Raw genomic sequence first — 22,770 nt, forward strand, 5'->3', positions numbered from 1 at the left:
GGAACTTCCTTTCATCACAGATTATTTAAAGCAATGTTTCTCAGCTGGGCACGGGGGCTCACGCTTGTAATTCCAGCACTTTGGGAGGCCGAGGTGGGTGGATCACATGAGGCCAGGAGTTCGAGACCAGCCTGGCCAACATAGTGAAATCCCATCTCTATTAAAAATACAAAAATTAGCTGGGTGTAGGGGTGCATTCCTGTAATCCCAGCTACTCAGGAGGCTGAGGCATGAGAATCGCTTGAACCTGGGAGGCAGAGGTTGCAGTGAGCGGGATCACACCATTGCACTTCTGCCTGGGCAACAGAGCAAGACTCTGTCTCAAAACAAAACAAACATATATATATGCAAAGGAATGTTTCTCAAAACTACTGCTCCCAAGGGACATGTTGACGTTTTTGATTGTGCAGTGGGGAGGGGGTAGGTTGGTACTGACATTTAGTGAGTACACAATACACAGGGCAGTCTTCCAACAACAAAGAACTATCCAACCCAAAATGTCAATAGTGCCAAGGTTGAGAAACCTTGATTTAGAGTAATGTTTAAAGTGATGCTGTTGTTTTTCCAATACATCATCTCTTTCCTATAATCTCAGATGCGGCTGCTTCTAGCATCACAATTTTGTGACCTTACTGACAACTTCCAAAGACCAAGTTCCTTTCTGATTACATGTGAAACTGTGCCCGACAAGGTTAAAGAAACTAGTCACTAACAGAAATCTTGAGCTTTTCTAGAGGACAGCTGATAAGGAAACAGTTTGCTATAATCCCCTCTGCTTATACAACTTCCTGAAACAGGTTGGAACCAATATGGCTGACTGGAGCCTGTACAAAATAGACTTACTAGCCCGAGGAGCGGCCCTTTGATGTCACAGCCCGGATTTCCAGAGCTTGTTTTAAACCAACTCCTGAATCTGCATGTGATCCTTGAAGCAGCATGAAGAAGCAACAGCTCATGGCCAAGAGATTTTCTAAACGCTTCTTCGTTTCAGCCAATCACTGTCCAGCCCGAAACTCCAATTCCAAAATCTCTCCCTTAAATCTACTGCTGTGAAGCAAGTATTGGGAGACAGACTTGAGCCCATCTTCTGTCTCCTTGCAAGGCTGCTTGGCAATACATCTTTCTTGCTACAAAAATCCAATGCTTGGGTGTTTGGTTTTACGTTGTGCGCAGGCAAATGCAGCCGGTTTAGTTTGGTAACACGTGATGTCACTTAATACACAAGAAAAGGGTAAATTATGGCATCCTCAGGGAACTGTGCCTCACTCATTCCTATCCGTAGACTTGCCTTCTTTCAACAACGCAAGCAAAAAGAAGGGTTCAGGCCGCTCTGGGAGGCCCAGCACCACCCAGCACAGGACAGTACAGTGTCCCGCTGAGCGCCCGACTTCACCTGGCGAGCAGGGAGGGACCAGGCTCACGCGAGGCGTGGAGCCCCGCCCCTCGTGGCATTGTACTTCCGTCCGCACCTTTCTGCATCCGGGGTATGAGAACCCACAACCAGGCTGACCGGATCCGGAAGTGGGTTGAGAGCCGGGAGGAGGAAGCCGGCGGTGGCCCCGTCAGCAGCGGGCTGCTGAGAGGCCGGTAGGCGGCGGCGGTCTCGAGGGGCGGCGGCCGCGCTGCTCCCTGAGAGCGGGTCCCGCGGCTGGGCAGGCGGGCGGCCTGAGGGCGCGGAGCCATGAAACTGTACAGCCTCAGCGTCCTCTACAAAGGCGAGGCCAAGGTGGTGCTGCTCAAAGCCGCGTACGATGTGTCTTCCTTCAGCTTTTTCCAGAGATCCAGGTGAGGGGCACAGGCTGATCGGCCGTGGCGGTCGGGCGGAGAGGACTGGGGTGGGGGTCCGAGTCGGAGTGGGCCTGGGGTGGGGGAGGAATCAGGGGAGGGTCAAGGAGGCCGGAGGGTAGGGGCAGGGTAGGGTGGCCTAGTGCCCGGGGTCTGAGAAGGCTGGGGTCAGGGGCGGGGCGGGGCGGGGCGGGGCGGGGCGGGGCGGGGCGGGCCCGGGGTCTGCGGTCCCGGCTTGGTCTCCTATAGTGGACTGTACCTTTGAGGAACCATCTAACATTCTCTCTTAAAGAGCTGATACCATTTTAGAACATAGTTCTCTATTGAGTGTTTTTCAAATTTCTGTCGTGTAAAATTTTTAAGGGGACTGTGAAATAGTGTAGGTTTCCAAGCTTCATGCCAAGATGTTCTGAATTAGTAGATTGAGGCCTCGAAATTTATATTTTAGACCAACACCTCCCACCCAGTGATTCTGACTCTGGGAGCCTGGGTGCCGCATCTTGAGAGCCATATTTTGATTTTCTAGCGGGGCTTCCGAACAATTCAGTATGAGAGATACTGATATGCTTTTTGTTTGTTTGTTTTTAATGGGTGAAGTCACTGAGGTACCAAGAGGTTATATCACAACCAGCTAGAACTAAAAGCCAGGTTTAACGCATTTTAGTCGGACACTAGTAGTACAAAAGGATTCCACACTGAAGATTCAAAGGAAGCATGGGATCTGTAGGGCTTACAGGTTTTTACTTGTTTCTGGGGGTGCTTTAATTGCTGGAACGTGTTAGAAGTAACACAGACATTTCCAGACCATTCGTGGGAGGGAGTGGGGTGACTCAGGCATGAAAGAAGAAGGACCCTACCTGATCGGTGTCTATGGTCATCTTGTCTCAAAGTCCGATGGAATCTGCCGTTTGGATTCTGTTTTCCCTGCTTCAGTGCAGCTGGTTCTTGATGAGAGTTCTTTGTCAAGGACTTGCTGGATATAAAAAAAAAAATTGTTATTTTGTTGAAACTTTCTGCTCCTTTGAGTTCTTTTTTAAAAAATTCTTAATTGTGGTGAAATGGCACACAAAATTTATCTTCACTGTCTTTAAGCGTGTAGTGAGTGCAGTGATACGAAATAGATGGATAGTGTTGTGCAGCCATCACTGTCACTCCTCTCCAGAACTCCTGTTTGTCAAACTTTTACCAAACACCAACTCTCCCCATTCCCTTCTACCCCAGCACATGGCAACCACCTTTCTAATTTGTCTCTGTGATTTTGACTTTTCTGGCAACCTTAGATAAATGGAATCATATAGTTTTTGTGTGTCTGTCTTATTTCACGTAGTGTAATGTCCTCAAGGCTCATGCATCTTGTTGCACGTATCAGAATTTCTTGCCTTTCTAAGACTGAATAATCCATTGTGTGTATTTAGCACATTTTGCTTATCTGTTCATCTGTCAGTGGACACCTGGGTTGGTTCCACATTTCAGCCATTGTGAATGACACTGCTATGAACATGGATGTACAAATATCTCTTCAAGAACCTGCTTGTATTTTTTTGGTATTTATCCAGAAGCGGAATTGCTGCATCATTTTTTAGCTCCTTTTTGGAGTTCTTGGTCCTTGCAGTCTTTACCATGGCCTACATTCACTGCTCTGTGTTGTTGCTTTTCTCAGATGGAACTTTTGGTGCCAACTTGGCTCTGATTCTTTTTCCTTGTTCCTTCCCATTAGCACTTAAGATTCTCAGAGATTTCACTTGTAGGACTTATACCTCACCTGCTTGGGATACCCACACTAGTTTCCAGTGACTAACAGCTACAACACTAAAGGGACATCTCTACTAATATGTCTTAAAACAACACATGTTTCAGCTGATTTTTTTTTTTTTTTGACGGAGTCTCGCTCTGTCACCCAGGCTGGAGTGCAGTGGCACAATCTCAGCTCACTGCAACCTCCGCCTTCTGGGTTCAAGCAATTCTCCTGCCTCAGCCTCCCAAGTAGCTGGGATTACAGGTGCGCAACACCACGCCCAGCTAATTTTTGTATTTTTAGTAGAGATGGGGTTTCAGCATGTTAGCCAGACTGGTCTCGAACTCCTGACCTCCGTTGATCCACCTGCTTCTGCCTCCCAAAGTGCTGGGATTATAGGCTTGAGCCACCGCGTCCGGCCTGAGCTCATTTTCTTATGAGACCTCCTTACATATGTCCTTCGTGCTGCATAATTACCAGATCCCAAACTTGAAAAAGTAGTTTCCCAGCTTTTTTGGCCTTTGTATACATGCTGTCACAATGCAGTTCTTCCTTTGTCTCTTTATAACCGTACCTCAAGTGCTATCTCTTTAGGTTTACTGCAAAGCCTTCCTTGTTTGAGGTCTTCTTTTCTGAGGGGTTATTTTGATCACTTCAGTCCCTCAAGATATTAACAGGTGATACTGTGTGTGCAGGCATTGTTGCAAGTGCTTTACACGTATTACCTCATTTAACTGTTGCACAAATCTTGATTTTTTTATTGTGGAGGCACAGCACACAGGCCCAGAGTCAGGCCTTCAGTTACCTATATGTCTCTGCTGGAGCCTGCTGCAGACTCGTGTTTGAGCACCTTGCTCTGATGGCCCTGGCTGCCCTTTATATCACATCCCCAATTGGAGGCTCCTTGTCAGCACCTGTTCCTCTGGCTGTACCATCTCCTGTGACTGTTCTGTTCTGGATGGATCTCTGTTGAGCCCATGATGGAACTTCTCCCTTTCACTCTTTGTCTGAGCCATTTCCCACTTTTTTGTCTTGGATAAGCAGTTTGCTTTTATTCCATCCAGAGTGCCTTGCGCTCGGTCTGTGGACTAACCCCAGCAGACCTGAGCTAGCATTCACTATGGGCGTATGTGGCATTGCAAGGGTCTGTCATGTGGACACAGCCATAAATGGTTGTGCATTTCTGCCTGACAGTTTTTGCACTACTATTTTTCTAGTGCAGTTCTTATTTGTCCTGCTTCTTGGAAGTTACTGGGACCTTGAGAGCAGGACCTACCTCTTGTTTTTCCGTTGCATCCCCAATTATACTCTGACCAAAATGTAAAATTGACTGTATCCTATGGAAAAACCCCCAGAAAATTCACCTGTTTTGGTGAGCTAGGTAGCAAACAGATGTAGCTTTCATGGTGATGATTATTCATAATTATCAGTAATTGTGCTCGTTTATAGAGTGTTTGTTACTAGGGGTGGGAGGGAAAGGAATGAAACCAAGAAGCAATGTCTACTTAATGTATAAGCCCAGAGGTCACTTTCCACTGTGTTGAGGACAAGGTGATAAGAAGTAGGCAATAAATACAGTTTGTGTTTCTTAGCGTTCAGGAATTCATGACCTTCACGAGTCAACTGATTGTGGAGCGCTCATCGAAAGGCACTAGAGCTTCTGTCAAAGAGCAAGGTAAGAAGACCCTCCAACTTCTGTGCGTGTGCTGGCCTGGCTGCCATGCCTCACCTCACACAGCACCCAGCTCTCTCCTTTCTACTGGGACCCCACTCCTCCTCTAGCTTGTTCTCTCTTTCCCCCTTCTTCCTTTTCCTATTTATGCAGAATTCTGTGCCCACTGTTGAAGTCTGAGCTTCCCAGATAAAATTGCCCTCAAACTTAGACTCATTTAAGATTAGGGTCGGCCGGGCGCGGTGGCTCAAGCCTGTAATCCCAGCACTTTGAGAGGCCGAGACGGGTGGATCACGAGGTCAGGAGATCGAGATCATCCTGGCTAACACGGTGAAACCCCGTCTCTACTAAAAAAATACAAAAAACTAGCCGGGCGAGGTGGCGGGCGCCTGTAGTCCCAGCTACTCGGGAGGCTGAGGCAGGAGAATGGCGTAAACCTGGGAGGCGGAGCTTGCAGTGAGCTGAGATCCGGCCACTGCACTCCAGCCTAGGCAACAGAGCGAGACTCCATCTCAAAAAAAAAAGAAAAAGATTAGAGTCTGACTCTTTTGGAGCAGTAAGCAGCCTTCACATCGTATTCTTCCCTATCCTCTCCAGAGTTGCAGACCCCTCAAAAAAGAATTTCCAGCTAGCACTGTTGAGGTACTATAAGCATTCTGTGCATCATAGATTTTTTGACTAGGGATCTGAAAAAACTATTTTTTCTTTCTAATAATTCAGGTTTAGGCATTTATTTAGATGTGTGTGTTATACAGACAGATCAGGAAAGAGTTACATGAGTTTCATTAGGTAGAGACAAAGATCATCTCACACATACGCTAACCTCAAGTCACGTGACATAGAGTTACTGAATTGATTATATAAATGTCAGTTATGATACAGGCAGGATTGAATATATACACTTTATGTGGGATCTCTGTGCTGTTAACATCACAGAAGTGAAATATTCGGTGTTCTTGCTCTGTTCTCCTTCAAACTGTGTCTGCTTTTCCCACATTTATTACTTAAAGACGATTCCCCCACTGACCAGGTTCTCAGTTTCTTTGGAGGGTATGCACTTTGACCCCATGTTTCAGTCTTAATTGGGGATGGTATACAAAATCTGGAGAGCATTGGTGACAATCCCCTGTCCTCTTCCTCCTCCTCATTCTTGTTCTTATTTATCTCTGCTCTTTTCTGATTTCAGGGGCTCACCATCATTCCCTCCTCTTTTATTTGTTTTTCTGTTGTTTAGCATTGGAATCTTCTGGGTCAGATCTTTAAGGACAAGAAGGTTCTTATTCGTAAGCTGTAATCCTTACATTTCTCTTTCCTTGGGGATATGGTTAGCTGTATCAACTCTGAATCCTTTCAAAGTGATGAAAATGAACAATCCTGTGGATTGTGAATATTTTGCGGAAGACCTATACAACTGTACCTTTCAATCATATAAGGATTTTAGCACAGTGCACTGGAGGCCTTAGCTGGCAGTGGCTAATCTTTTTCTAGACTAACCCCCTGACTCCCAGTCACCCACCAGAGTGGAGCAAACCCAGCAGGCTGCTATAATATGGAAGACTGAGGCCTTGGGTGGTAATTTCCTGTCTTTCGGCTGCTCTGAAAGGATTTTTTAAGAAAGCAGAGGCCTCTTGGCTTGTCCAGAGTTCCCTAAGTTTGGGAGCAGCACAGAGCCCCAAGGGCTCCGAGTCCCCGAGATATAGCTTGGCCTGACCTGAGCTCAAGGAAGACAGTTGGAAATGCTCCTGGGGACATGTTGTCTAGGGTGTGTTTTCTGCAATGCTGGCCATTCCTTTTAAGCCCTGGCTTTGCATACTGGGCCTCTGGGTATTTACTGGTCCTAAAGCAGGTATTGGGCCGAGCTCCTCTGTGTGGCCCATTTGACTGTGCTGCTAAGCCTCTCCACGAGACTTGCCCAGAGCTATTGAGCTTCAGAGTGACTTCATTTGGCCTAACATTGTGATGCTTTGATTTGGGGGGATTAAAAGAAGTCTGAAGCCCTCATGTCAGTATCCATGTGTCTGATCTCTTGTCTCCTTAGACTATCTGTGCCATGTCTATGTCCGGAATGATAGTCTTGCAGGTGTGGTCATTGCTGACAATGAATACCCATCCCGGGTGGCCTTTACCTTGCTGGAGAAGGTGAGTTTTTGATTTGCCTCTACTGGACTTGGATGATGAATGGGCATATTTATGGACTGGGACGGGGGTGATGGCAGCGTCTGAGGCATAAGGGATGAAATGATGTGTCCAAAGTCAACACGTTTTTCAGCCCCCTTCCCTGCAACCCAAGAGACAATTTGGCCTCCCTGCATAGGTTTCCTCCCTGGTGCTGTCCCTCATGTGACCGGGGTCTAGGCCCCTGAGTCACAGCATCTCTGGGATGGGACCCTTGGAGACAGCTGTGCCTCGTGTTCTCGCCCCCTGTGCTTCTGCTCAAGGAGTCTCCCTCTTGAATGCCCTCACTCTCCACATTGCCTCCTGCAGTTGCTGCATCCCTCTACCTTGATGTCAGTCAGTTGTACCACAGAGCTTAGCACCTAAGCATTCTTTAATTTTTTGTGTGTACAGTGCTAATTACTAATATAAACTCTTTGAAGTCAGAGGCTTCGTCCTATACCCCAGAGCACCAAAATACCTCCAAACACATGGAATCTGGTGGTTTCTTAAATCCAGGGGACCTAATTCTCTTTTTAAAAAAAATTGCTTTGGAAAATTAGAGGGCCAGTGCCCTTTTTTTCTGGAAATCTGTAGTTTAAAATTCAAATACCTTTATTACTCCCCAGGTGAGGTTCATCTCAAGCTGGGCATACTTTTGATTCTCAGAATATTTAGGATACATTTTAATGATAAAAATTTGGAAATAACTTTAGCCTACATTTTCTCTGTTGCCATTATATGTCCCCCTCGTTCCTCCTTCCTGGGCTCTGGGGGCCAAGGAGCCTCATTCAGGGTGAGGTGCTCAAGGGTGAAGCCCTGTCGTTGAGACTACTGGTGAGTGCAACGTGGGAGGCTTGTTGAGGCTCCTTTGTCTTGCAGGTACTAGATGAATTCTCCAAGCAAGTTGACAGGATAGACTGGCCAGTAGGATCCCCTGCTACAATTCATTACCCAGCCCTGGATGGTCACCTCAGTAGATACCAGGTAGGGTTAAAGGAAGCTTCATGCAGACACCATGTGGCCCAGAATCCATGTGAAACTGAAAAAGCCAACTGCCCTTATAGTTCTGGTCTGGTTGCTTCTGACAGCTGCTGATGCTGGTGTTCTCTCTCAAGCCTTCTGTTTGAAAAACAGAGAATCCACCTTCAGACCTGGGAACCCAAGCTGTAGGCAGGCTTTGGGTTTCTGTTACATGTTAAATAGGCTGTGGGTTTTTTTTTTTTTTTTTTATTGAGATGGAATCTCGCTCTGTTTCCCAGGTTGGAGTGCAGTGGCGCAATCTCGGCTCACTGCAACCTCCGCCTCCTAGGTTCAAACTATTCTCCTGCCTCACCCTCCCAAGTAGCTGGGATTACAGGCATGCGCCACCACGCCCGGCTAATTTTTGTATTTTTAGTAGAGACAGGGTTTCACCATGTTGGTCAGGCTGGTCTCGAACTCTTGACCTCAGGTGATCCACCCGCCTCAGCCTCCCAAAGTGCTGGGATTACAGGCGTGAGCCACTGTGCCCAGTCCAGGCTGTGGTTTTTAACCTGTGAAAGCTTGTCTAGCTTCCTCGGTTTTGGGCTTTGTTTCCAGGTAGCCACTTCAGTCCTGACTTTATTATTTTTCACTCTTTCCTAGAACCCACGAGAAGCTGATCCCATGACTAAAGTGCAGGCCGAACTAGACGAGACCAAAATCATTCTGGTAAGCAGGAAGCTGGAGAGCAAGCCCAAGAACTGAGGTGGGGGTGCGATTTGCCACTGGCCAGGCATGCACAGATCCATCCTCGTTTTAATAGAATAGTAACTACGGCACTCTCCAGGAAGTGGGATTGCCCACCCCTTCCCTCACCGCGGGCATCAGACTCTCTCCCATACCCTTGTCTTGGTTAATGGCACCCATTGTTTCTAGGGAACCAAGCTGGGAACCATTGGAACCCTCAAGTCTCCCTTCCCCATGGCTACTGCCTGTCTGGGCATTTACTGGGTTCCTAGGGTTTGGCCTCTGAAGGCCTGGATTCCCACCCTGGTGGCTTTGTTAGGGTGTCAGGTGCCTCCACACGCCACAGGTGCCTCCCCTTGCAGGGTTTGCATTGAAGGTGAACAGATTGAACCACAGTACACTGACCACAGGGCAGTTTCTGGAATACGGGCCCAGGGTTGTCACATAGGCCCATTTGAAAAGAGCCAGAACCCTGCATTTTGAGCTGAAATCTCCTGATTTGTAACTGCTGCTTCAACTCCCTTGTTTTTTTTTTTTGTTTTTTTTCTTTAGTTTTTGCATACAAGTGGAATGCAAGCAGCCATCTGCTTTTCTCAGGTTTGGCTCTTACGGCCTTTGCCTCTAAGTGGTCCCCTTGCTTCCTGCTCACCTCCAGTCTGTCCACCAGACAGTAGTCATTGATCTACACAGCAGCTCTCAGATCCACCCCAGGATAAAGTGCAAACTCCCTAACTCACAGTCTCCTGACTGCACCCTGTTCTCTCTTATACCCTTTCCTGCCCAGCTCACACACAGACAACTGAAGGTTGGGCCTTTCTGGTCAGATGTCAGTTTTGTTACTGCTTGTTTACATGTCTCCCTGACCAGCGTATGAGCCCTGGGACATCTTTCCATCCTACTCATGACGCAGTGCCTAGTTTATACCGTGCTCAGCAGTTGATAGATACCTGGAGTGGATTGAAGCCCAAATACAAAGCTTTACCATTTACACAGGCATGGCTTTAGTGTGTACATCAGCGTCTCCTGGGGTTGGGGTTGTTGGCCTGGGGTGGAGCCTGGGAATCTGCATTGTATAAAAAGCATCCCAGGGGCTTCAAACACATGTCTGCTGACCGCACTCCAAATAACGTGGCTTTGGAATGAATAATAGACGTGAAAGTCTCATGGTATCTATGTCTTTTGAAACCTTGTGAGCTTTTTTACCACCTAGGTGGCATTTCTCTGTTTTCTCCTCAAGTCATCTCTTCTGTTGCTCAAGTCCTAGTCTGAGTACCATGACACCTGGGACACCCGCTGTTTCTCCTCTCCGGTGGCGTGTGGATGAGTCCTATTAGCACAGCCTTATCTAGCTGCAGTTGTAAATCTAGATGATTGGTGTGCATATCTGAATCAGTTAACTTTTTGTGTTAAAAATTTGAGTTGCTCAGCTGTGTGTAGGGATGAAGGACATTCTTGCTGGCTCCTCGTTCGGTGGCGCTTCATGTGTGCATCCAGCTGCTGCAGCAGTGGCCATCTGGGGAGAGAAGTGAGCTGCTGCTTCCTGAGGGCCCTGGTGACAGAGCTGCTGGCTCTTGTGAGGCCTCCATCTCTAGACCCCTTCCCATGGTGTCAGCATTTTCATTTCCTAAGTCAGAGTTCGTAGTGATGACATTTAGGACATAGCCCGTTTAGAAGGCAGGACATGTTCTGTCATAGTGTTGTCCAGTATACATTTGAGGCATGTATGTAACTTAGAATTTTCTTTTTTTTTTTTTTTTTTGAGACGGAGTCTCGCTCTGTCGCCCAGGCTGGAGTGCAGTGGCTGGATCTCAGCTCACTGCAAGCTCCGCCTCCCGGGTTCCCGCCATTCTCCTGCCTCAGCCTCCCGAGTAGCTGGGACTACAGGCGCCCGCCACCTCGCCCGGCTAGTTTTTTGTATTTTTTAGTAGAGACGGGGTTTCACCAGGTTAGCCAGGATGGTCTCGATCTCCCGACCTCGTGATCCGCCCGTCTCGGCCTCCCAAAGTGCTGGGATTACAGGCTTGAGCCACCGCGCCTGGCCATAACTTAAAATTTTCTAGGAGCCATATTTTGAAATGATAAAAGGAAAATAAGTAGAATTTAATTTAATTATATATTTTACTTAACCTAATATATCCAAATACAATTTTTCCAACATGTAATCAGTATAAAATTTACCATTTTTTTCAGTATAAAACTTATTAATGAGGCATGCGTGAGTTTGCATCTGAAGTCTGATGTGTCTGCACTCAGAGCGCTGCTCAGTTTGGACTCACCTCACACGAAGTGCTCAGTAGCCATTTCCCACCACCTTTGTTTCCTGTGGCTGCTGTCAACAGATACCCTCAGATATTTGCTATTAACAAGTAGCCCTGTGGGCCTGGCTGGTGTCTTTTGGGGCTCTGAGGGAGAGTCTGTCACAGGCCTCTCTCCAGCCTCTGGTGGCTACTGGCCGTCCTTGGCGTTCCTTGGATTAGAGGTGCATCACTCCAGACTCTGCCTCTGCCGTCACGTGACCTTCTCTGTGTGTGTTTCTGTTTCTTACCAGGACATCAGTCATGGAATTAGATGCAACCCTAATCCAGTATTACCTCTTCCTAACTAGTTACATCCGCCAAGACCCTATTTCTAAATAAGGTCACATTCAGAGATTCTGGGGATGTTAATTTCTGGGGCACAGTTGGGACGGGGAGGTGGTGCGGGTCACTCTCCAACCCAGTACAATCATATAGTGCCAGCTACTCTTTTTCCAAAGCCCCATGCACACACACACGTGCGCACGCACACACAAGCCTGTGCTAGGGACAGCTTTTTGGGAAGGCTGCTGCATCGCAGTTAGATCTTCTAGATTTCACGGGAATGTCACCAGGTTCTGTTCCATCCACTTGGACAGTAACTTCTTGGACCGAGTCTTGACACCTAGAGGTGAAGTTTGTGTGTGTTGGAGTGGAACCCAGGTTAGGCGCTTTCCCTCATAACTGAAATACGAGGGGCTCATGTCAGGGCACGTACTGAACAGAGCTGGGTTCTCTTCTCTCTTTTGTCCAGCACAACACCATGGAGTCTCTGTTAGAGCGAGGTGAGAAGCTAGATGACTTGGTGTCCAAATCCGAGGTGCTGGGAACGCAGTCTAAAGCCTTCTATAAAACTGTGAGTACCCAGCACCTGCTGCCTCCTGGGTGTTCTCTCCAGAGAGCAGTTGCAGCTTGCTGCTTCTGGCACTCTCCACTATGAACGGGTCTTTCTTAGACTATTGAATCATGGTGGATGGGGATTTCATTCCTTGTGCAACGAGAGCCTAAGGCGAGCGCCTCAGACCCAGGTGGTTGGAGGCAGTTCACTTGGGTGCCGATGGAGTCAATGCAGGCCGAGGCCTTGTTCCACCCCTGCCATCTGCCCTCTGCTGCTCTGGCTTATTTCTGAACTCCTACCCCCAGTCCAGGAAGGCTGGTTCAAGTTCTGATCACCAGAGATTTACTATTGAATCTTACTCCTCTTTCTGCTGAGTAGTTAGACTTAAGTCTTCAGGATTCAAGCAGTTCAGCCTTCCTGAAGAGGTTCTTAAGCCTTTTAGTTAATTTCCCTTTGACAGAAATATTTCATTGACAAGTATGGGTGCTGCTGACTGCCGCTTTCTCTCAGGTCAGTGCTCATGTCTTCCTGTGTGGAGATGGCCCATGGTTGGACAGTCATAGGGACAGATTTACTTGGTCTGTCCACACACATTTGTTTTCATGTGCACATTGGAGGGAGATGGCTAGGTGGGATTAGGAAGATAGTCTGTGACCAGAAAGCAAGAGAGAAGGTGGCAACAGTGGTCCCCACAAACCACATCCCAAGTGGGAACCACATCTGTTGTTCTCAGGACCATCCTCTAGGAAGAAACACCACCGTGGTGGTCAGATAGCATTGTTTGAAGACAAGAGTAGGGCAAAGTTAAGATATTCTGCCAATCCTATTTGTATTATTCGTCCTTTGCTTGCACCCGGCCTAACTGTAGGAATTTTACTCACTTTTTGATAACATTAATGGGGTGTGAGAAAAGAAGGGAAAAAAGGATCCCAGACTAGTTTTGGAAACTGGGGCCCACCTTGTGCTTGGTGATGGGAATCGCTTGTGGACACCTTCCCTCGAGGCCTCCCCCACCCCGTTCCAGTGCTAGTTCATCTGGCTGGCTGTGTCCTGTGGTGCTCCCTCTACCACTGCCAGGACTGGGGCTTTCCTGACTTCCTCAGTCCTCCTTCTCAGCTTCTCTTTGTTTTTTTTCCAAGGCCCGGAAACAAAACTCATGCTGTGCCATCATGTGATGCAGCCTGCCAGAGGCCCAGCGCTGGAACAGCACCATCATTCACATCAGAACTGCAGCCCCTGGAAAAGAAGAGACAGCCATAGACGAGGAGCCAGAGTGACGGCAGACTGGCCATTTTTATTTTGAAGTTCCTGGGAGGAAAGGAGGGTGGAAGGGTGGCGAATGTTCAAATTCATATGTGTGGTAGTGATTCTTGGAAAGAATTTGAGGTCCCCAAAGGTGTATTTTTGGGCAAATGAAACCATAAACTCCAACTGGCTTCTGTAGATGCCAAAGGGCTCTTTTTCAGCTAACCCTGGGAAGGCTCTCTGGGAGGGAGGTCAGAGCCAGCTGTTTCTCGATCTTTGGTATATCTTTGGATTTTATTTGTACATTAATGATATTAACACTCCAGTGGTGGGGTGGGGAGTCCCTGATGCTAGGGCTGGGGTGGGTGGAGTTTGAAGACTCTTGGGAAAGCCTCTCCTGGGGTCACTGTTGGGGGTGGGAGTGAACCCACCACAGTGGCCACAGGCAGGCCCCCACTTCAGGCCCAAGGCCTGGAGTTGGGGGAACAGTCAGTGGGTCTCAGATTCTGAGACTGTTGTTTAGCTTACCTTTCTGCTAGGATTGGCTTCCCACGGAGGGCAGGGCCCATCTTAAGCAGCTTCCAAGTCCCACAAAGATACCTTTAGAAGGAGCTGCATTGTGAGCGGGGAGTGTGTGGGTTGAGGTCGTACCAGCAAGTAGACTAGGAACTGAGCCCAGAAAGGGGGATGTTCTCCTGGTGTTTGGATGGTCAGCTGGGAGTGTCCGTCGTCCGGGGAAGATCAAACACAGGTGCACTCAGCTTCCCAGAGCCTCTGGGACACTTGCCTTGACTTGCAACTTGCCTTGAACATCACGATCAAAGCAGCAGGTGCTGTGGTCTCTCAAAACTGGTTTTTATTTGCCTCTCTGGCTGCAAGACTGCCTTGAACCGCCTGAGGCCTATGCATCTGAACAAGTGGGTCTCTCCCATGGGCACCAGGAGTGGGTGCCAGCCAACCTGAGGACTCCCAGCACCCCACCTGTGGTCTGGCCAGCATAGACTTGCTAGTTCCTTCTTGGTCAGAGGCAGCTGCATGGGGGATGAGGGCCAAGGGGTTGGTCTAAGCTGTGCCCTGCCACCTGGCAGGAGGCCCACTCACAGCCCAAGTCATGGAAACAGACTGGAGCAGCCCAGGAGATGGGCCCAGGATGTTCTGGATCCCTTGGGTCCTAGTGTTATGTTCCAGGTGCCCACCTGTGCTCAGGATGCACCCCTGGGATCCAGCCCCCATGAAAGCTCCTGCTGGGATGGTGTCATCTAAGAGTTTTGAACCAGTGTGGTATAGTCCTTGGGAGCCCTGCTCTGAGCTTGCCACACTGCTGAGAGCACCCACTGTCTTGACCAGAGTCTCAGTGGTCCTGACCCCCAGTGTGGGCAGGGGCTGGGCAGGAGGGTGGTGTCTGCCATGGGTTCAGAGGATCCTACCTCCTGGATGGTTTACCTGCTGCTGCCCATTTTCTCTGGGTACTGCTAGCCAGAGGACTTTGGCCTACCCCTGAAGAGCCTGTCCATGCCATTTTCCTACTGCCATAGACACCCTAAGCCGAGGGCCCCTTGAGGCCCAGACCCAGCCTGCCCACTGGTGCCAGAGACGGAGTGGAGTGGGCCTGGATCTGAGGGATGCTACCTCTCCCTCCCCACTTGAGGACCCTGGGGAGAGATGGGGGCGGGGAAAATGGAGGTGTGAATTTGGGGTAAGAGGAAGTGAAATCTCCGCTTGCAGGTCAGCCCCTGCCAAGCAGGGCAGGCTGGCTTGACTCAGGCCATGTGAGATAGAGGGCCCAGCCCGGCCCCGCCCACAGATCCCCTGCTCCTTTTGTGTTCTGTTGTAAATCACTTGGCAAGACTGTATTTTAGGAACTGCTGCCTAACTTCCCTGTGTTCTGTTTGAGAGGTGCCTGTCTGGATAAAGTTGTCTTGAAATTCCACAATAGTCCTGTGCTTTCTTTGTGCTTCAGGGGAACCCTTTCCTCACCAGCCCTGGGGAGAGAGCGGCGAGAGAGCGGCCTCGTACTGTATGCCTGCGTGCCTGCTGCACGCAAGGGTCCAAGGTATCCTGGCTGGCCCCTGTCCAGGAGTGATAGCTGCAGGCCTGACTCCTTCACTTCCTTTCTCTAGACGTTGCTAGCAGGAACTGTATTTTCTTTTTTGCTGTAAACCAGATGAGGGAGCCCTGGAGGAGAAGCAGCCCTGTCATTGCTGAATCCTGTTGCCTGGTCTTAGCTGCAACCAGGAGACCCCCCTGGGAAAGCTGCCTCATAGCTACAGAGCCATGGGACAGGAGGCCCCATCCTGATCCTGCTGTAGGCTTCCTGTCCCTCACCGCTGAGCTGACCCCAGGGTCAATCTGAGACCACCTGGCATCCCACCAAGCACAGGTGGCAACTTTTCAGGAGCAGAGGGGGCTCCACAGGGTGCCTGGAAGCTTCCTGCTCCCTGGAAGAGCCAAAGCTGACCCCTGCAGGTTGGGAGGTGAACCAGGGGTAAGTCAAATTCAAGTCTTGCATCAGGTTTTGAGTTCAGGGAGCCCTCTGAAGCCTCTGCAGCCTCCCAGGGAGATGGGCCCAAGGCTGCTTTCAGCCTGTACTTGTGAGCCTGGAAGGCAGAGACCTCTGTCTGGCCCAGCAAGCAGCCTTGAGCAGTGCTCAGCTTTTCCTGTTCTGAGGACCTGCCAGACCTGGGTGGGGTGGGATGGAGTAACCCTTGGGGTCACAAGGCCCAGGGAGCTTTGTTCAGAGGGTGCTATTTAAAAGTGATGAATGGGCCAGGCATGGTGGCTCACGCCTGTAATCCCAGCACTTTGGGAGGCCGCGGTGGGCAGATCATTTGAAGTCAGGAGTTTGAGAACAGCCTGACCAACATGGTGAAACCCCATGTCTACTAAAATGCAAAAATTAGCCAGGCATGATGGCAGGCACTTATAATCTCAGCTACTCGGGAGGCTGAGGCAGGAGAATCACTTGAACCCAGGAGGGAGAGGTTGCAGTGAGCCAAGATCGCACCATTGCATTCCAGCCTGGGCGACAGGGTGAGGCTTCGTCTCAAAAAAATGTAAAAATAAAAATGATGAATGAAATGCTCATCAGTGGTGTCCCTTTTGCCTGTAGCGCTTGGCCCAGTACAGGGTGGCTTAGTCCTGTGTGCTGTGTGCTGTGCCCTAAAACCTCATCAGAGTTGCTGCCCTGATGGCATCTGCAGAAAGGCCTCAGGAATAATGCATGTGAGGGTACACGATCCGCAGTGCCTGCAGCCTTCCTGGGGGAGGCCTGGCCTGGAAATCTTCCTCCGATTACAGCTGATAGGTGAGTGGAGCCCTAGATACCATGTTGGGGACAGACACCGCAGCACTCATGGGCACTGGCCTAGATTCTTTGCAATTGGCTTTTAGGACCTGCCACCTGGCCACCCACACACCTGAGAGCACCTGTCCAGGTGCAGACCATGGGGAGCAAGAAGCTGACATCCAGGGCCGCTCTGCCACATGAAGGTGTTTAACCAGATGCTCAGGGTGGAGGAGGAGACTGAGGGCTTTAGCCAGTTCTGGGGGATCCTTCAGGCTCCCTGCCCATAGTGGACAGGACCGAGAATGTGTAGGGGCACTGGTCAGAAGTTACTTGGACCCAAAATGCAGGCGTGTTTAGTGTTTGGGAGTGTTTTGAAGCCCATCCTTCTGTTTCAGGAAAGTACCATGGCACTGCCTGGGACACAGGTGTGGAGGGGAGCCAAGGGCAAGGCCACACTCTCAGCAGGTTGCCATGGAGATATGAGAGTGCATCAGGGGGCCCAGCAGGGGCCATGAGGGTGCATCGGGGAGGGAGGAGGGCATTGAGGCTGAGAAGGGCCAGCATAGCACAGGCAGTTGCAGTTGCTTTCCCGGGCTGGGCCTGAGCGTGTGCCCTATGGGGCCAGGCAGCATGGGTGGTGGGTGGAGCCTGAGGACAGGAGAAACTTGGCAGGGGGTTACTCCTTACTCCAACCTAAGGGTTTGCTTTTAGCTTGGGCTGGAGATGCAGAGGGAAGGACTGAGGGGTGCCTGTCTCCTTCACACCCAGGATGAAGTCCCCAAGCCTGGCCTGGCCCACAGGCCTATAGCACCTGTCAATCTGGCCTGGCATCTGGCTTCCCTGTCTCCATTCCAGCTCTCTGTCCTGGATTCTGGTTGTATGGCCTCTGCTGGAGCCTCCTGGTGCCCATGATGGCTGTCTACTGTATCACCTTGCGCCTTGCCTACGTCTGGTGTCGGAGGCTGATATCCACACAGGCCTGTGTGCCGTCTGTCTACATTATCCACTGGGGTGGAGCCTGGCTCTGTGGTCACTGTGTGTCCTCAGCGTCCAGAACAGCCAATACATGTAGCAGGGGCGAAAGGAGACAGCAGACAGCCAGAGGTCTTGGTCCTGGGGCTCCTTCCTGCCCAGAGGCTGCCCCGGCCACATCTTTAGCAGCCACTGGGGGTGAATGGAGAGTTCAGGGGCGTTGGGGGCTGGGATCCAGTTTCAGTTCCAGCATCCAGGGTGGACAGCCCTGGGCTCAGAGGACCAGAGGAAGAGGTGGGGACGGCTGGTGGAGCTATGATCTATGACTAGTGCCCTACCTGGGGTGAGCTGTTCACCCTAGAGCAGCTCAGGAATGTCAGGGCCAGCTCAGGGCTCCATAGCACCACCTTCTGTTGGAGGAGGGGCCCAAGTAGGGTCTTGGCCAGGGACCGGGCTTGAGTCTGTATTTTGGCGCAGGAGGTTGGCAGGATTCCAGCTAAAGCACCCAGCTGCACTTGAAGCAGTTTGTCCTGTTTTTCTTTTATTTGCAGTTTCCCGAGACAGAACAAAATAAGAATAATTTTTGTACACTTACAAGGCTCAGAAAGAAAAGACAATGAAACTCAGCAAAAAGAGAGAGGAGGGGAGGCCAGCCAGCACCGTGGGCAGCCGACCCCTGGCAGCGCTGGCCAGCGGCCGCCGCCACCACACCGTGGACACCTAGCTAGCAGAGCGGTGTGGCTTGCTCTTTAGGGGTCATGCAAAAGAATTATCCCCCAGAAAAAAAATCCCCAAATTATCCCAGACAGGCAGCTCCGTGGAGGTGACAAGGTGAGAGGGAGAGGAGGGAAGGAGGCCCCAGGACGCCAAGGTGGCCGGCCGCTGGGCCACACGCTGTCCGTGGTGAGCCCTGCCGCTGTCCCATGGCCCAGGGAGCCACTGGTGCGGAGCCCGGCAGATGTTTACCCTGTGTTCATGGATGGGGACAGCTGTCCTGGGCACAGCGTGGACGGAAGATGGTGTCCACTCTGAGTGTTCATCGGTGGACAGTCCCCTTGGAGTTTAGGATCCTGTGTCCTGTTCCCCATTCTGTGCCCCTCCCTTGGCTTGATTTGTAGGGGAAGATAAAGAAAATCCTTGTTGAAAACGATGTGAATTGAAGGTGGGCAGGCACTGGGGCAGGAGCCCCTGACCCTCTGCAGTCAGGGCTTCTGACCACTCCCACCCAACCTGGCTTCAGACCCACCCTGCAGCCCCACCGTGCTTGGGCTTGCCCTGTCCCCGAGCTCCCCCATGGTACACAGCATCACAAGGGGCTGGGGACCCACCGCCTCAAACCCAGGCAGCTGACACTCAGGAGCACAGGGATGGACCCTGCCCTCCATCCGCTGGTGTCCTGGGCCCTGTGCCCACCTGTTTCTGTCCCCAGCCCGCCTTATCTCCATAGCTGCATCCCTGGCCCACCTAGAAGGTGCCCTCACACGCACTGCAGCCCACCAAGGTGCTCGCACACCTGACACTGCACAGGCAGCACTGCCCTCACGCCTCCCACGTGCCCTAGGCTGGCTCCCACTGTAGCTTTTGCTCCCTTCTGCTCCCAGCCCAGATTCCAAAGGCACTCCCACTTCAGCAAACCGCTGCACAGACCCTCATCTCAGCCCAGAAGCTGGGCAGCCACCACCTCTGACCCCACTCTGCCACTTGCTGTACCACCCGACCAAACCCCAAGCCCCAGGCTTTCCCAAACTCCATCAGCAGACAAATATGCCCAGACACAAAGCCTGGCCTCCCCTCCTAGCTCCAGCTGGGGGCTCAGGGACTTGAGTAAGGCTCGCAGTCCTTTGTCAAAAGTCTGTTCCCACTTGCGGGGCGCGGAGAAGCCGAACAGGCTGGGGGAGGGCCAAGGGGCAGAAACAGGGCCGGGAGCTGCCAGTGCATCTGCTGCTGGCTGGCAGAGAAGAGACAGACACCTCACACAGGAGGGAGGCCAGCCCAGGCAGAGTCCTCTTGCCACAGCTGGCTGTGTTGGAGCTGTAGCCAGCAGTGCTGTCTCTTGCTCGGCGAGAGGCCCGAAGCTAAGCTGTGCCCCTCTTTGCACTTTATTCCCCCAGAAGGACCAGAGCTGGAGTCCTGGGTGTGTGGGGGCATCTCTGATGGCCTTGGGGACGGGACTCCGGTCTCAATACTCCAGGGGGTGAGGGGCTGGCCTGGGCTCTGCCGAAGGGTTGTCCGTGCTGGGTGTGTGGGGATACCGGGCACGGAAAACCCACACCTAGCCCTTCAGGGGATGAAAGGAAGGGAAGGGAAAGCAGGAACAACAGCAACTCTCAGGCACAACTAGCGGGAAAGGAGGCAGCCCAGCGGGCCCCCACAGCCCCTCCCAAGAGACAGCTGACAGTCACGACAGCCAGCGAGCACACCATGTGGAGCCCATGCGTTGGCGGGAGGATGCAGACACCTTAGGTGTGGGGTGTGTGCGTTACCTACAAACTAACACCGTTCAGCACGCGACAGGGGCCTGGCAGACAAGTTCATGTCCCAGCTGGTCCCCCAGAGGCCAGGAGCACAGACGGACACACGTGGAGCTTGGGTGGGGAGCGGCCCCACGAATGCCAGTGATTTTTACAGCTTTTTCCTTCCTTTAGTTTTTTTTTTTTTTTTTTTCATTTCATCTGATGTCAATTTTTTTGTGGTTGTCGTCGTCATCTTGTTTTTTTGTTTTGTTTTGTTTTTAAACAAATCACATCTGGTCTTGTTTTTCTGCAGACACAGGCACCAGGGGAGGGAACGAGGCAGACACAAACATGCGACAGGCAGGCCGTGTGCCCGAGGGCAGTCGGGCTCCAAACACCAACTCTGTCCGGCGAAACCAGGGCGCAGCTCTGAAATGGGGCGGGTGGGTCAGCTCCTCAGCAGCCCCCTCTCCCGTCCACCCCCAGGCTCTGCTGTCTGCCACGCGGCACTGCAGAGAGGGTTAAAGTCCGGAAAAGGGCCCACTCGGGAGAGGGGTTCAAGGTGCCCAACCCAATTACTAGTATCCCTGTAAAACTGGGCTCTGGGCCCGCCGCACCCGTCATCTGGAGAACTCCCATCTGGGGTTCTAACAGTCCTCACAAACAGGGCATGGTGCCCAGGATTGTGTTGCCTGGGGCCCATCCACCTGCATCCCACCCAGCTCTGGCCAGTGTGGACTGCTCAGGCCCTCATCAGCTCCCCAGTCGTCTGGGGAGGCCCGCCACACCCAGCCTGCTGTGGTCCCTAATTCGACATCATTCCTGTGGCCTCACCAAGAAAGCTGATGGACTTCCCAGGCATGGGCTCTGCCATAGGCCCCACTGCTCCCCATTGCCTCCCCCGGCTGCAGACACTCACGCCACTGCCACCCCTCTGCCCCGGCTGTCACTTAGCACAGAGCACTCACCTTCACTGCAGCGGGGCCACAGGCGCGCCCGAGCAGTGGAAGTGCACATTCTGCCACTTGCCGTCGCGGCGATGCCACACACGGGTCTCCTCAGACTGGCTGGTGCGGGGCCGGCCCTGCCCGTCCATGTACTGCGTGAGCCGGATGTAAGCAATGCAGGCGGCGTCCTCTCCGATGACGTGCACGTGCGGGTTCAGGATGGTCGTGTGGATCGGCTTGCTGTTCTTGGCCAGCACTGTGGACAGCAGATGGAGGGAGGTCTCGGGTTACTGTGGCTACCCTGGTGCCCGTCTTCCACCCCACCACCCTAACCCTTTCCCTCTCTCAGCTCCCCTTACTGGGGAGGCTCGGCTCTCCTGGGAGCAGCATGGGCCCCTCCAAGAGTGGGATTCTGGGGGCTGGGTATCTGGTGGGGGAGGGGTGGCTGGCCAACCCTGGACATAGAGAGGACAGGGCTTCCATAGGCAGCCACCATGCTGTCCCTGGGAGGGGCTGAGAGGCTCTCCTGGGGGCACCGCACCCTCATGCCCACCCGGGCTCCCTCACTCACGGTTCTCGAAGTAGAATCTGTGGAAGTCCATCCCTTCAACCAGGTTGCCCAGTGCTTCAGGCTCAAATGAGGTCAGTCCTGGGTCACAGATTTTCCTGGGGGCCAAATCCAAGTGAGGAGGGGCCCCATGGACCCCCGACTCTGAGCAGGCCCCCCGCCAAGGGTCCCATATCCTTGTCCTGCACAGCACCCCCCCCAGCCCCGGGGACTCACGCGTAGGCCTCAAAGTCACCGTTGTTGACCGCCTCGATGAGCTGCTCCGTGGTCTTAATGATCTCCTGCTTCCGGGCTGTGGGGAGACACGGCCAGGTGACCACTGGGCCGCTGGCCCATTCCCCCCAGACCCCTCCACACAGCCCAGGGGAGGGCCTGGGGGAGCACGAGCTGCATCCACACCGTGTTTCTGCCGCTATTCGCAGAAGCGATCCTCTCGCCCGCCCCACTCTATCACCAGTGGCTTCCTCATTTCCAAGTGCAACAGCTTCCATCTTATTTTTCTTAACTAAAATATTTTTGAAGGACAGAAATATTCTATCCACATTACAAAATGTCTGGAAAATGCAGAAAGAGGAAAAAAAAAAACTCTTCCACAATCCACTTGGAGGTCACCTCCTGGCCCCACGAGCTGTCTGCCAGTCTCCCTCCTGCCCTCCAGTGAGCCAGGCCCGGGGCCCACCAGGCCTGGCCCTGTGCTTCCCTGCAGCTTCCCGGCCCCACCCTCCTCCCGAGCCTTGGGTTCTTAGTGCCTCCTTCACCCAGCAGCTCTGGTGAGGGGGCTACCGAGTGCAGGCACCAGGCGAGAAGGCAGAGACCTGCCTGGAAGAAGGAACCCTCAGCAAGGCCACGTGGAGGCCGGGGAGGAGGAAGCAGCAGGGGGCGGCCAGGCAGTGGCGCGGGCTACAGGGTTCCCCGGGGCGATGACCCGGGTTGTCCCAGCAGCAGGAAGAGCAGGCATGGTCTCTTCTTCCCCGCTTTTCTCATAGGAGCCGCATCCTGCTGGCTTCACCTGCTTGCAGTCTGAGACCCACACGCTACCCCTGCAGACACCCCCGTTGCCCCACACCCCCATGCCCAGGCTTCTCCCGGATGCCTGCCTGCGGTTCCTGCC

At 52.0% G+C, this 22,770-nt stretch overlaps 2 protein-coding genes across 23 annotated transcripts in view; one reads left to right on the plus strand and one right to left on the minus strand.

The window, feature by feature from the left end:
- The first annotated feature begins 1,470 nt into the window (after positions 1-1,470).
- On the plus strand, positions 1,471-15,363 carry YKT6 (YKT6 v-SNARE homolog). Its single transcript, XM_033194015.1, has 7 exons — positions 1,471-1,785; positions 5,113-5,195; positions 7,231-7,331; positions 8,229-8,333; positions 8,973-9,038; positions 12,105-12,206; positions 13,328-15,363. Exons 1-7 carry the CDS (start codon positions 1,682-1,684, stop codon positions 13,361-13,363), a joined length of 597 nt encoding a protein of 198 aa, XP_033049906.1. The 5' UTR covers positions 1,471-1,681; the 3' UTR covers positions 13,364-15,363.
- A 4,999-nt stretch (positions 15,364-20,362) lies between these two features.
- CAMK2B (calcium/calmodulin dependent protein kinase II beta) overlaps positions 20,363-22,770 on the minus strand; it is a 107,707-nt gene continuing 105,299 nt past the window's right edge. For all 22 annotated transcript variants that reach the window (XM_033194026.1, XM_033194025.1, XM_033194027.1 and 19 more), the window contains 4 exons: positions 21,876-21,951; positions 21,663-21,757; positions 21,113-21,347; positions 20,363-20,573 (listed from right to left, as the gene is read on the minus strand). In XM_033194026.1, coding sequence (XP_033049917.1) covers positions 21,115-21,347; positions 21,663-21,757; positions 21,876-21,951 — 404 coding nt within the window. In that variant the 3' untranslated portion in view covers positions 20,363-20,573; positions 21,113-21,114. The remainder of the gene's footprint in view (positions 20,574-21,112; positions 21,348-21,662; positions 21,758-21,875; positions 21,952-22,770) is intronic.

This window comes from Trachypithecus francoisi, unplaced genomic scaffold, assembly GCF_009764315.1.
Source record: "Trachypithecus francoisi isolate TF-2019V2 unplaced genomic scaffold, Tfra_2.0 Lachesis_group4, whole genome shotgun sequence".
Lineage (NCBI taxonomy): Eukaryota > Metazoa > Chordata > Mammalia > Primates > Cercopithecidae > Trachypithecus > Trachypithecus francoisi.

Coding starts and splice junctions, on each gene's coding strand:
- YKT6 (XM_033194015.1), top strand. CDS start 1,682: ATGAAACTGTACAGCCTCAGCGTCCTCTACAAAGGCGAGGCCAAGGTG. Junction 9,039..12,104: donor ACGAGACCAAAATCATTCTG/GTAAGCAGGAAG, acceptor TCTTTTGTCCAG/CACAACACCATGGAGTCTCT. Junction 12,207..13,327: donor CTAAAGCCTTCTATAAAACT/GTGAGTACCCAG, acceptor TTTTTTTCCAAG/GCCCGGAAACAAAACTCATG.